General features: G+C 55.2%; 1 protein-coding gene across 1 annotated transcript in view; it reads right to left on the bottom strand.

Annotated features, from left to right (window-relative positions):
- Positions 1 to 7,256: 7,256 nt before the first annotated feature.
- Positions 7,257 to 14,046, bottom strand: part of LOC137667678 (Krueppel-like factor 5) — a 33,267-nt gene continuing 26,477 nt past the window's right edge. The window contains exons 4-5 of the mRNA XM_068408669.1: positions 12,079 to 12,138; positions 7,257 to 7,687 (exon numbers count right to left, since the gene is read on the bottom strand). Coding sequence (XP_068264770.1) covers positions 7,509 to 7,687; positions 12,079 to 12,138 — 239 coding nt within the window. The 3' untranslated portion in view covers positions 7,257 to 7,508. The remainder of the gene's footprint in view (positions 7,688 to 12,078; positions 12,139 to 14,046) is intronic.

Below are 14,046 nucleotides of genomic sequence, written 5' to 3'. Positions count from 1 at the left end.
GGTGAACCCGCAGCGATCGGTTACTGCGGGGCACGCGGTGGGAAGGGTCCCCGCTGCTGCCACGTGCCCAGGAGGGCACACGCAGCGGCCGAAGGCAGGAGGGTGAAGGGTCCATCCCACAGAATCACAGAATCACACAGAATCACAGAATCAACCAGGTTGGAAGAGACCTCAGGGATCATCAAGTCCAACCATTGCCCTGACACCACCATGGCAACTAGACCAGGGCACTAAGTGCCATGTCCAGGCTTTTCTTAAACACCTCCAGAGATGGTGACTCCACCACCTCCCTGGGCAGCCCCTTCCAATGGCTAATGACCCTTGCTGAGAAGAAATGCTTCCTAATGTCCAACCTGAACCTCCCCTGGTGAAGCTTGAGGCTGTGTCCTCTTGTCCTATCGCTGGTTGCCTGGGAGAAGAGGCCGACTCCCACTGCGCTACAACCTCCCTTCAGGTAGGTGTAGACTGCATCCCGATGCTGTGGTCATGGGTGCTGGCGATGCTCAGGTCACTGCAAAGCATGGGGCTGCCCTTCCCCACCTCTCCCACCCCGACGTGCCCCTGCGGAGGGCAGGGACCCACGGGATGCCCTCGCGGGGCTGCCAAAGCCACCAGCGAGCTGGGGGTGCCCCGTCCCTCCCTCCCCACCGCACGGGCTGGGTGAGGTCGGTGTCCCCAGCACGTCCCGTGTCGGAGATGCTGCTCCCAGCCAGGCCAAGCACCGGCGTCCTGGCGCTGCCCCGGGCTCTCCCGTCCCCCCCCGCTGTTTCCCACCTCTTATTTAACCATTCGTCTTGTTTAAGCACCACTTGAGCGCTGCGGGGCTGCCGATAGCTCGGAGCAAAGCAACAAAAGAGCCTCCTCCTCCCCTCCCTCACTTTCCCCCGGGCCTGGATTACCCCAAATAAACACTCACTTCGGGTAATTGTTAACTTTAACGGCTCGGTCCTGGCTCGGGCTGCACGATAGGGCACCGCGGGGAGGCTCGAGGGGTTGATAGTCCTCGGGATAAGGAGATAAGGGCTGGGTTTGAAGGGCAGCGCTCGCGGCTGCTGTCACGGCACGGGTGGCCGTCCCCACCGCGGTGGGACACACGCACCCCGCTGTCACCCTCCCCAACATCTCCCCAACTGCCTTCCACACTCCCTTCCCAGCCCTCGTGTTTCCCAGGCGAGCGGGGTTGAGGGTGGCACCAGGGGAGCTGGTCCCCCATCCCCCTGTCCCCCTTGTCCCCCCATCCCTCTTGTCCCCCCTTCCCCCCACTGCCAGGCATCGTCCCAGCCCTGGGCTGCCCTCGGGGGCTTTGCCGCAGCTGCTGGCCCATGGCACAAGCCTTGGCCACGCTGCAGACACCTCACCAACCCACCCAGCAGCTCTTTCTCTCTTCACTGTGTTTTCCCGAGTCAATGGGTAACTTTACAGCCGGGCCATGAACGCCTCCAACGGGCTGACCTTGGGGAGCAGCTATCATCTGCCGCGGGGGAGATGTGCCGGGGGAGTCACCCGGGGAGGGGAGGGACCATAAAGTTCAAAAATAAAACCATCCTGAAAGTCACGGCCGTGCTCAGCCAGGCTGGGGGTGCAGGGGGGGTGTCCACGGCGTCTTCTCCAGTGCCCCAGGGAAGCTGGGTTTGCTCTTCTCCCATCCCATCCCACCAGACCCTGGGCACACCTCGCTGTCCTTAGCGGTGGGACCTTCCAGCCTTCCCCTCCGAAATCACCCCAGGAGGGCAGAAGGAGACCAGAGCCTCCCCCACCGAGCTGCCCATCTCCCCCAAGCCCACCAGACCCTCCTGCCATGGTGACTCCCACTGCTCTCCAGGTGCTAGACACGGCATGGTGGCATCAGCGGTGCCAAGCAAAAAAGCCGAGAGGACCCTTGGGTGCCTTCTCCTGGCCATGCCATGCGAGTCCCTCCTCCAGGCTTTCACCTCCGGTTTTACCCCCCGCCCTCCGCCTCCTCCTTCCCTCCCTGTCCTTGACCAGCCGCGATCTTGGCATTCCTGGAGCTTTAACAGCCCCGTAACTGCGCAGGAACGGTCGATGCGATCGAACCCGGGTTTTACAGCGACGTTGCTTCATCACCGGGGCACAAAGAAGGCGCAGTTTGAGGGGGGGAGGCTGCAGGCAGTGAAAGTCTCGGGGCGGGTGGGGGGGCTCCTCAGGGTGAAGGGCTTTGGGCAGGGTGAGGGTCCTGCTCTGCTGAGGACCCTTTGGGGCATGAGCCTGAACCTCCAGCTCCACGTCGAGCTGCGTCCCAGATCCACCATCGTTTGGAGAAAGAGGATTGGATTTAATTGCCGCCTTCTCCTCTGTGTTTGAGGGACAGAGCTGACCCAAAGGGACCTGGGCAGCATCTTGCGGCTCTTCCTCGGGGATGCCCAACACAGAACATCCCCCAAGGGGACTGTGTCCCCACATGACATCCTAGCCTGACTTTGAGATGGTCTCAGGCCAGGGCAAGGCCATCTCCAGGCCATAGGGGTGATGCAGAACATCACCACCCCAGGGCAAAGGACCAGGGCTGGGGCCTAGGCAGGGAAGGGGCTGGGACAGGAAAGTAGGGGCTGCGCAGCCCTGTGCCCCACAGGGACAGTCCGTGGCCACCTCAGTGCCCTCCTGCTGTCCTCAGCCCCACCAACATGCTCCAGCCAGCCCCGTCCCAGGCAACTAGAGACAGGACAAGAGGACACAGCCTCAAGCTTCGCCAGGGGAGGGTCAGGTTGGACATTAGGAAGCATTTCTTCTCAGCAAGGGTCATTAGCCATTGGAAGGGGCTGCCCAGGGAGGTGGTGGAGTCACCATCTCTGGAGGGGTTTAAGAAAAGCCTGGACATGGCACTTAGTGCCCTGGTCTAGTTGCCATGGTGGTGTTAGGGCAATGGTTGGACTCGATGATCCCAGAGAGCTCTTCCAACCTCATTGATTCTGTGATCTGTGAGTCTGTCCCTCCCAGCTGGGGATGGTACAAGTCCCTGTTGGCAACAGGGGGTGGAGATGAGTCAGCAGAGCTGTGGGTGGCCTTGGCAGGCTGGTTTCCAACAAAGGACGGTTTGGAAACCTGACTGGGGCTTCCCTGCAAGGACATTTTTACTTTGAGTGACCCAAAAGGTGAGCCCCTCTCACCCCGTCCTGAGTTGTCCCCCCATGGCTATGGGAAGCCCTTCTGGGACACGAGGGTCCCCATCCCACGTGACAGCAGCACCAACGAGGAGAAGGAGCCGTGACAGCCCCATCCACGCTCTCCTCTGATGCCCTTGCTGGGGTTTTCCCCACTGCAGCTCCGTCGAGGAAGGACACTTGAGTTCCGCCTGCAATGAACCAGCCCCGCTCTGGACTTGCCTGACGTCACGGCAGCTCTTCCCCGTTACTCCCTATCTCGGTGATCTCGCCGGGAACAGCTTGGCTGCGCAGCCAGGGCAAAGTCCGGGGTGCTGGGTGGAAGGAGGGGGTTCGGGCAGGTGCTCCTGTGACGCCTCTTTCCACGGGATGTATTCAGCAAAGCCAAAGAGCATCGCGGCTCCGTCCGTGCCATGAGACCACCCAGCAACAGATGAGCTTCCACAACCACTTGCAGAGCAGGCGATGGCTCCAAAGGAGGCATGTTGCACCCGTGCTGGGTCCATGGCGATCTCCACGAGGCTCTTGGGCCTCCAGACCTCCCAGCCACCGGCTCACGTCTCCTTTCCAGCCCCAGACCTCCCTCCCCACGTGCCACAGGTGGCTCTGACATCCCCATGTGGGTCCCCAAGAGCATCCCCTTCCTCCCTCCCTACTTCTGGCATTATTTGCAGGCAGAAGAAATTGGAAAGGTAAAACTGAGGCTGCTCAGGAGCTGAAGTGAGCGAATAACTGCAGGTTTCTAGTCCCCTTTGGCAGCCGTGCAGCGAAGGAGAAATCTGGAAACACCCGAGGGAGGAGAAGGACTTGGAAAGTAAAAGAGCGCAAAGCCTGGGGAGCGTCAGCAGGTCCGAGAGCCACGGAGAAGGATGTAAACCAGCTCGTCTCAGCACCACAATGAAGTGTGAGCTGAGGGGAACCAACGGGTAGGGCAAGAGGATTTTCTTCATGAAAAGCGTAGCTGAAACGCCAGACCTTGGAAAAGCAACAGGGAGTTCACACACAGAATCCCAGAATCACTCAGGTTGGAAGAGCCCTCTGGGCTCATCGAGTCCAGCCATTGCCCTGACACCACCATGGCAACTAGACCATGGCACTAAGTGCCATGTCCAGGCTTTTCTTAAACCCCTCCAGAGATGGTGACTCCACCACCTCCCTGGGCAGCCCCTGCCAATGGCTCATGACCCTTGCTGAGAAGAAATGCTTCCTAATGTCCAACCTTTGTTGATTTTTCACGTGAAATAAGACTCAGGATCCTGCAAGGGAAGATGCTGGAGAAAGCGGACGGGATCCTGCCAGGAACAGCTTATGGGGAGCTGCTTAGTGCAGCCCAGCAGCAGCAGGTAAAGGCACAAAGCATTTGCAATGGGAGGGAACAGAAGACAGACCACGTCTCCACGTGATAAAATTTTATTACAAAATATGAGATAGATTAATAGTTGTTGGGGAGTTTCGGGGTGGGGGGAGAGGGGTTCTGTAATAAACAAAAGCATCACCGGAAAAATAAACCTTCCACCCAAGTTTTCCAGGTCCCGATTGGTTTTTCTTTTCACATTGAGTTCATCTCGGACAGTAACCGACCCCTTTTCCACCCAGGCAGACCCCAAAGGGATAACAGGGCTCTTCTCCTATTTGGGTTTTTGTGAAGACACTTCTTCCTCTGGCCCCTCGTCAAATTAAAAAAAAATATATACATATATATATATACACCCATGGTCTATGTAGGATGAGCAGATGCATTTTTTTCTGTAGTGGAAAAAAACGAGATCATCAGGACAATTATTTACAATTCCCCTGTGGTGTGAAGCTGCCTGTTGGCTGCTTTGGCTTTGTGCTGTTCTTCAGCAAACAGGTTTTGGGCCCCATCAGCACAGGGTGGGAGGGAGAGGTGGGAATGGTGGGGGGGAGGTTTCCTTCTCCAAAAAAACTCAGGGGGGGGCAATGAGACCCCTCTGAGAGGGTCACGGGTGAGGGCCAACCCCATGATTGGCCTGATGGCACATGTGGAGCCCAGGTCGACCTCATGCCCTGTGGTTTGGCTCACACAGGTCCCAGCACGGCCACCTTGGGTCCCCACCAGCCCCGCCAAGTCAGCCTCAGCTTCCCGGGGACACCGGCGGGGACTGGCTGAGGCATCTCCACGCTCCCCCAAAATTCCTTCGGCGTGAGCTCTGCGCCGGCAGACATGCACACTCCTACACCCTGCACCACCAAGGGGTTTTTCCATAACCAGAGACCTTCCCTGAGCCTCTCAGACCATCTCTGAGCAGACACAAGAGGTAAAACTGCCCCCCTGCATGGAGGCTTCAGGCCATGCTCCACTGCTACCCCCCCATTTTTGGGGGGGGAGGTGGTACTGCACACCCTACTCGCTCACATGGCTCAACCCAACCTCCAAGGTGAGGTGGGACGCAGAAGGAGCGCAGATCGCAGTGGTGGCACGGGCAAGGTCCTGCTCTGTGCCCCGAAGAGGAGCCAGAGCCCACAGCCAACACGGCAGACGGCAAACGAGCCCATTTGCTCCAGCACCTGCCGATCTCCAGCCTGCTGTGATGACAAGCAACGAAAGAGATGGAAAAAAGGACATGGAGGACATACACGTGGTCAGCAAAAGCTGATCGATGAGCCAGACTCTCCAATCCTCACTTGAACACGGTGTCAAGAGGGTGCTGTCATCAAACCCTCCCCACACACCGTCAGGGAAAGTCACCCAAGCTGGCTCCCAGCAAGCCGGAGGCCTGACTTCACCCCTCCACTCCCCACCTATGGAGAAAGGAGGTGGCTTCTTGCCCAAGAGCCACACGAAGGGCTCCCTGCAGCGCCGCACCACCAGCCCCGGGGCACATCATCCACCTCAAAGCCTACACCACACCACGCAGCCCCCAAACCCCTCCTGCCCTCCTCTCCTCTCACGCCAGACCAGGTTTATTTACCCAAGGCAAAGGACAACCAGGAACCCAGCTGTGGTTTTTGGCTAATGTGCAGTTGGGCAATAGCAGAGAGGGGTGGCCTTCAAATTTCCACCACCTGAAGACACCATGGTTGAGTGTGGCCTTTCAGGTCACGCCGCATCAATCTGCACGTTACTTAAATGTGTTTGAGGAAGAATAAAAGAGGAGGACGGCGTGGGGAAATCAATATTCTGCTGAACGCACCAGGCCCATTATTTGTTCCTGATTTATTTATTACCTGCAGGGCTGCTGTTTAACCTGGCATGGCCTGGTTCTTGTTTGGCCTAAGTTTAACCCCCGGTAGGCTTTGAAGAATGGCTGATGTGCCCCACGCGTCACGGCACCACACGGAAGAGGAGGGAAGGTGCCTTACGGAGCCCGAGGTGGTGAACCTGTGAGGTAGGTAACGTGATTACAACCTGAACCGCAGGATTTATGGGAATTTGTTTCAAAGATGCTTCTTTCTTTTCTTTTTTCTGTCTGAACCTGATGAAATGACAACAGCAAAAGACCAGTGTGATTGATTGGCGATGACTGATTCCTTGTGTGCGTGTCCAAGGCACGAGGAGAGCCTGCCCAGTGCTTTTTGGAGAAAGGCACAGTGTGTTCTGGGAAACCAGAGCTTTATCAGTGGCTTTTTGCAGTCCCCTGGGTGGCTTCAAGACCACACTGGTCCTCCCAGAGATACCTGAAGTCAAAATTCATTTTGGAAGCAGAAATGCTAAGGACACAACCAAAAAAACCCGGCCAAGCAGGGCAGATATTCACAGCCCCGAGTGAGCTGGCTGCCAGGAAACCGCAGGCGGGCTCAACGGGACACAGGTGATGGCTTTTGTCATCTGCTTTTGTGCTGTCCCTTGCTTGAAGGCACGTCAGGTGAGTGTGTCATAGGGCCCTTCTTCTATGCCCCCACAGAGACGGGGATTGTCAACCCAAAGAGCCCTGGGCACGTGCTCCTGTTCTCGCACGTCAGAGGTGCCACATCCACGGCCACGCCATGGGATTGCACCGACAGTTTGACGTGAGACCTCTCACGCGCAGCCAGGCCACCAACCCGTCACAACCCTCCTCGGGCTCACCCAAGGCACCGCCCTGAAAGGAGTACAAAAATCCCAAAGAGCTCGAGACACGAAGGACAGTTGCTCCCGAGTGCCAAATAAATAGCAGGTTTGGTGGAAGAAAGCCCTTTGGAATCCCAAGATCCATCACCCCAGTGCCAACGGGAGCCTCGTCACAAGATCACTCTGTAATTATAACTCTTTTTTAATAAGATTTGGTTTAAAACCAGAAGCAGTCGGGGACAGGACTTGCCCGCCACCTCTGCTCTGCCAGTTGATCACAGCATGGGTTTGTTCCTACGTACGAGAAGAGGAGAAGCTCCTTGGAAAAGAAAAGAGTTTCAGCTGCTCTTGGAGAACGTGGCGAACGTAGGAGGCTCCTAGTTCTGGTGCCGCTTCATGTGGAGAGCCAGATGGTCGGAGCGGGAGAAGCACCGGCCGCAGGCGAGGCACTTGAAGGGCTTGGCGCCCGTGTGCTTGCGGTAGTGCCGGGTCAGCTCGTCGGAGCGGGCGAAGCGCCAGTCGCAGCCTTCCCACGTGCATTTGTAGGGCTTCTCACCTGGAAGGAAGAGCCACAGGTCACCACAGTGGTCACGCTGATGCTCTACACTACCAGGGTTCGCTTTGCCATACACAGTCCACAGCCACCAAGGGACCATGAATTGTTGAGCTGCAGTAACCAGGTCTTGTCCACGTGCCCCCCACTGCTTTGCTTCCTAGGCTTAGTTTCTAGTGCTGTTCAAGTTCCTGTTGGATTTTGGAGCATTTCTGGCTAAAAATTTTTTCTGAGTGTTTTTTTTTTTAACTAAGAAGTCAAAAATAAGTTGGGGACAGACCTGTTGGAGAGCAGCATAGGGGAAAGGGACCTGGGGGTCCTAGTGGACAGCAGGATGGCCATGAGCCAGCAATGTGCCCTTGTGGCCAAGAAGGCCAGTGGCATCCTGGGGTGTATTAGAAGGAGTGTGGTTAGTAGGTCAAGAGAGGTTCTCCTCCCCCTCTACTCTGCCCTGGTGAGGCCGCATTTGGAATATCGTGTCCAGTTCTGGGCCCCTCAGTTCAAGGACAGGGAACTGCTAGAGAGAGTCCAGCGCAGAGCCACGAAGATGATGAAGGGGGTGGAACATCTCCCTTATGAGGAGAGGCTGAGGGAGCTGGGTCTCTTTAGCTTGGTGAAGAGGAGACTCAGGGGTGACCTCATTAATGTTTATAAATATGTAGAGGGCAAGTGTCATGAGGATGGAGCCAGGCTCTTCTCAGTGACATCCCTTGACAGGACAAGGGGCAGCGGGTGCAAGCTGGAACACAGGAGGTTCCACATAAATATGAGGAAAAACTTCTTCACAGTGAGGGTGACTGAACACTGGCACAGGCTGCCCAGAGAGGCTGTGGAGTCTCCTTCTCTGGAGACATTCAAAACCCGCCTGGACGCGTTCCTGTGTGACACGATCTAGGTAATCCTGCTCCGGCAGGGGGATTGGACTAGATGATCTCCAGAGGTCCCTTCCAATCCCCAACATTCTGTGATTCTGTGATTCCTATGGAAGGTGTTGCTGCTCATACAGGTGTGGGGGGCATCAGGAGGAAGAAGGGGGTTCTACCACAGAAATTTCCCTCAAAGCCTCGCCTCTATCACGCTCTGCCTCGCGGGTCAGCCCTGCAGCAGCTCTCCGTACACAAAACACCGTGTTTTCTTCAGAGCATTCGGGTGACATCATGCCTCTGCCCTCTCCCCCCTCCCGCCCATACACACCTATTCCCCAACCGAAATCAATTCAATTGTGCAACTTCTCAGCCAGCTGGGAACTGGGCTGGAAAAGCCCGTGCCCGCTTCCAACTCCCTGCGTGCCCGGGTTGTGGAGCTGAACCCTGGCTGCAGCCCTCTCCGTGCATGGGTGTGGTGCTCTCAAATATTAGCCCTCGCTCTTAACAGCCTGAACAAGCAGGCAGAGTTCAGGGAATGTGCTGACTTTCCCGACCTCAAATATTTACCGTTTCATCGGCCAATTGCTGAGCGCACCATCGCGGCATGAACGCACGTACACACGCAGCATGCGTGCACAGGCATGTGTGTCGTGCTCTGACATGTTTCCCGGTGAACGGCCGTTCCTCCCCGCAGCCTGGGTGTTAGGCAGGCGGTGGATTTGGCCAGGAAACAGAAAACATTCAGCCAACAGCAAGATCTACGGTGTCTTGCACACACAAAATATGAAAGCGCAGACACGTGAACCTGGAGGAGACAGGGCACCACGTCCTGCTCCCCAAAAAAGCTCCTGGGCTCTGCACCACGGGGAGGAGAGAGGTGGATTTTTTATGGCTCAGGTAAATCATAGGATCATAGAACGTTAGGGGTTGGAAGGGACCTCTGGAGACCATCGAGTCCAACCCCCCTGCCAGAGCAGGACCAGTCTAGGGCAGGTTACACAGGAACACATCCAGACGGGGCTTGAAAGTCTCCAGAGGAGACTCCACAACCTCTCTGGGGAGCCTGTTCCAGTGCTCTGTAACCCTCACAGTAAAGAAGTTCTTCCTCATGTTGAGGTTGAACCTCCTGTGCTCCAGCTTGCATCCATTGCCCCTTGTCCTATCGCAGGGAACAAGTGAGAAGAGGTTGCCCCTTTCCTCTTGACACCCAGCCCTCATATTTATACACATTAATCAGATCCCCTCTCAGTCTTCTCCTCTCCAGACTAAAAAGCCCCAGGTCTCTCAACCCTTCCTCCTAAGGCAGGTGTTCCAGTCCCTTCATCATCCTCGTTGCCCTTCGGAGGGGGGCAAACTTTAAAGTCAATTACCAAACTTTACCAAACTTAATTTACAACGCTGGCCGTTTTCCAGCACTGGGGGGTCTCGGGGGTTTGTCAGCACTCACGTTAGCACGCCAAGACAAAGGTGGGCTTTGCAGCGCGCAGCCACAGACATCGCCCCAGCCAGGTCACCTGCCTGGGTCAACCCTCCCAGGGCCCTTTAGTTTCAAACAATAACAGGTTGATCTCCAGGATAGAAACAAAATGCTTTCCATTGTCCCACGAGCTGGCTCCATCTCCCAGGACAGCACGGCAGGGCAAGCTCAAACAAAGGACCCAAGCTGGCATTCCCAGCCCCGGGGAGGCGGGGGGGCAGCCACCGGTTATATATTTAATCTCACAATGGCACCCAGGAAATGAATGGTGTCTCCAGGAGATGAATACAGCCCAGCCCATAGCAACAGGCAAACCACAAGAAAAGATCTTCGAGATCGTGTACTTCTCAGCCCGATGGCGAGGAATGGAGAGGAAGGGCGTTATTAACCCTTCAAGTGATGGAGCTGAGGCAGCATCGAGCTGGCAGGAGTTGGGCCAGGCCCAGCGAGACCGAGGCCTCAAAAGCAAAACAAGAGGCTTCAAACCTTGGACGCAGACGCTCTGAGCCTGCCCTCTGGTTTGGATTCCCTTTTTTTACCCATCCCACAACACCACCAGTTTTCTTGACTCCTCAGGTCACATCCCCCTTCGCCTCTCTGCCCTTCCCTCCTACAGCAAGTGAAGGGGAAGGAGGCGAATGCACTTGGATTTCCAGCCCAATTACTGGAAAACCTGGCAAAACGACTGCGTTTTATTGGGTTCAAAGACTACCCAAGTTTGCCTGGATACATCTTTATATCGTGACTTGTCAGGACGGTGCCTGTCTCAGCTGGGTCACGTCTCTGGGCACGGAGCTAAGACCCGTGCTCCAAACGGAAGGGGAAAAGCGATATTGAATTTTAAAGCAAGAGCCCCGCTGCAGCCCTGACCACAGATCGCTGTTGTGACAAATGCTTATCGGAGCTCTCGAAGCCAGGACAATGTCCTTCCTGTTCCTTTCTTCCACCCCTTCCGTGTTGTTCTCCAGCCTGCTCCTACCCAGGCCCTGCCAAAAAAATATTGTACCTCATGCACAAAGAAAAATTCTTTGCTGGCTTGTTCAAACGACTGATAAGAGGAAAACGGAACAGAGCCAAGCGCGAGAGCTGATTCCCAGCCTCAGGATGGGTTTTGTTCGTTGTTAATAAAAAAGAAAAGTGAACTCTGGGCCAGCTTAATTGCTTTCAGTAAAGATCAGCCCTTCTATAAAAGAGATTTATGAGGGCACTGATGGTTCCTGGACTACCTGGGGATCTGATAAAGTTTCAGGTATAATAAATGCCTTAATGAGAAGAACTGTGCTTGAAAGCACAAGTGCCACTGAGCTGGGTTTACCCCGGGGAAGCTGGTTGTGGTGGGAGTGGTGGGAGCTCCTCTGTGCTAGTCACCCTGTTTACACCAGCAAGGGCAGCCCACGGCACCTTTGCCCTCAAGAATGAGGGCACAGCCCTCCTGAACGTGTATTTGGAGCCCCTGTGTACCTGTGCTCAGAGCCCTTCTGTACCTGCGCTCAGCAGCTCCAGGGATACACCCCTGGCAGCTGCAAAGGGGACAAGCACTGGGCACAAGTGGTCTGTGGGGCTGGCACACAAAGAGACAGGAGGAGTTCCTTCCTCTCCTTGGGAACCACAGGGGTGCCTGACACACAAGAGACAGCCCTTGTCTCCTCAGAGCTCATATAGATGCACCACATGCATTTACGCCATCCTTCCGTAGGCTAAGCAGGATCAGACCTGGCTGGGATTTGGGAGACCTCAAAGGAAGAGCTCCAAGCGAAGAGGTTTTGAGGGCACCTCCTCCTCCCAATCCATCGACTCGAGAGCCTCCAGGAGTCCTCCTGAATTCTAGACCACCCCTCCAGAAGGCAGGCGAGTGCACACAGCAGTCGCTATAAACCAGTGCAACCATTAGACTTCTTTTAACATTAACATCAACAGACTTAACTGTGCTCCTTACCCCAGTAACCACCCTAGAGTGAGGTAATCAACTCAGCCACATTATCACCGTCATTAACAGGCCCAGTGTAAGCAGTGTAGACCAGCAGAGTTTCCCCATGATGTGGTGCTCTTACCTGTGTGAGTCCTCTGATGTGCCTTCAGGTGGGAGCTCTTGGTATAAACTTTTGAGCAACCTGCCAAGACAGAAAAGACACAACTTCCCTGTGAGAAAGGGGCCCTTGCTCCAACAAATCCAGAACATTTATAGTTGAGGTTAGGGACAGAGCAGGCCCGAAAAGCACTCTGGGTAACAGTATGCAAATAAGCCTGGCTATACCCATTTTGTTTCAGCAGTAATTAAAGAGCATTTGTTCTCCAAGACAGACAGACCCTTACAACACTCTGTCTTTTGCCACACAATCCTGACACCCGTGGGCATTACGCTGGGAATTAGGGGGCGGGGGGAAGAGTCAGGCACAGATTTTCAAACCCCCCCTCCTTCAACCAGGTCTTCGAGGCAGGATGAAAACATTAAATTCATCCCCGTTAGCTGCTGGCTTTGTGCTGCCGTTTGTCTCTCTGGATTCCAGACGTAACTGATATCACTACCACGAGGCTGGAGGGAAGATGTATTTTGTAACAGTCCCAGCCCCAGCAGATGTGGGAAAAATGTTCCAGGAAGCAGGAAACACCAGGTACCCCGTGGGGTCCCAGCTTGGCTTTCAGGATCCAGAATAAAGCCAGTGGAAGTTTTTTCAGAAGATCAGCACCAACAGGTTTAATCGAAGAAAGGTTCTTAGGAACACCGTGGCTTCAGCAAAAGTTTCCACCACAGGCGTCTCAGAACGCATCACGGCTAGTTCCTCCCTTCAGTTAGATAAAGCTTAGAAAAGCTTCTCACGCTGCCTTTATGGCCCTGCCTCGTTGTGCTTTGACAGGTATATTAAAGTATTCATTTGAATTTTTATCACCTGCATAAGCAACATAGTCCTAGTTTTCATCCCAGTGTTTCCACACAGCCTAAAGGCGGCTCTTGCACGAGATCAGCTCTCGTCCTGTCCTGCTCCGGAGGTGCGGGAGCCGCTGGCTGCCTTTCCCCTCCCCACGGTAGGAGGGATAAGGGTTGGTGGCTCTGTTCAATTTTGCTTCTGATGCTCTGAAGCCTCAGAGGTCCCTCACACGAGACCAAGGACTGCCTCCCTGCTGGGCATGGAAACGAAGCCAGCCCAGCACCCGGCGCCATCTCCAAAGCCAGAGGAGCAGCCCAGAGAAGCCAGAGCAGGACACGGCTGGGCTTCATCTCCCCATGAGCACACAGAGGAAAAAAGCACTGGGCCAGCACCTGGAAACTCGGATCGGGGCTGTGCAAACAGGTCTCCCCTGTTCAGCCAGTTCCCGGGGTGAATTCGGCGTGCCTCCCGCCGCTTCCTCGTGCAGACCACGTCAGTGAGACCTGCTGCCCCTGCCATCAGTCCTGACCGGTTTCACCTCTAGCTGAACCTCAGTGTGAAGGATTAGAAGCAGCCCTCCTCTCTCTCTGCACGTACACACTATCGAGCCACCCACTGTTTACTCAGCGCAGGTTGTGGGTTTGTTTTTTTTTCGCACCACGGATGTGTTCCTCCCTTCCTGTGCAGGCCAAAATCCTGCTGAAAAGGGGTGAGCTTTGTCTCAGTAATGCATCCTGCAGGATGAGTCCCTAGCTCTGACCAGCTCAGACGAGAGCAGAGGGGTCTGTCTCAGAGCAGTGGTCCACTTACACCCTTAATGTCTCCCACCATGACCCACAGAAGGTAAAAAGTTCAGCACAAGCTGTTAACCACAGGAACATGGGTGCAGCTTCTGGCTCAGAAAGTCCCTAATCTGCAAGTCGCCAGAGGGTGGGAAGGTGTAAGCACAGAAAGATCTCTCTATTCTTATATTCTTCCTCAGGTCACTGCTAGAGACAGGATCTGGGCTAGACAGGCCTCTGGGCTGACCTACTACAGCCACTCTTGGGCCACGGAAAGAGCAGATAAATCTTGCGGGAGGCAGTTAGGAAATTCCTTCCCTCAGTTCACACACCCCCATGGGAAAACTGTTTGCTAATCTCAACAGCTCTA

The sequence above is a fragment of the Nyctibius grandis genome, chromosome 10, assembly GCF_013368605.1.
Source record: "Nyctibius grandis isolate bNycGra1 chromosome 10, bNycGra1.pri, whole genome shotgun sequence".
NCBI lineage: Eukaryota > Metazoa > Chordata > Aves > Nyctibiiformes > Nyctibiidae > Nyctibius > Nyctibius grandis.
The sequence above is the reverse complement of the archived record's forward strand: the minus strand, read 5'-3'. Positions and strand labels throughout refer to the sequence as shown.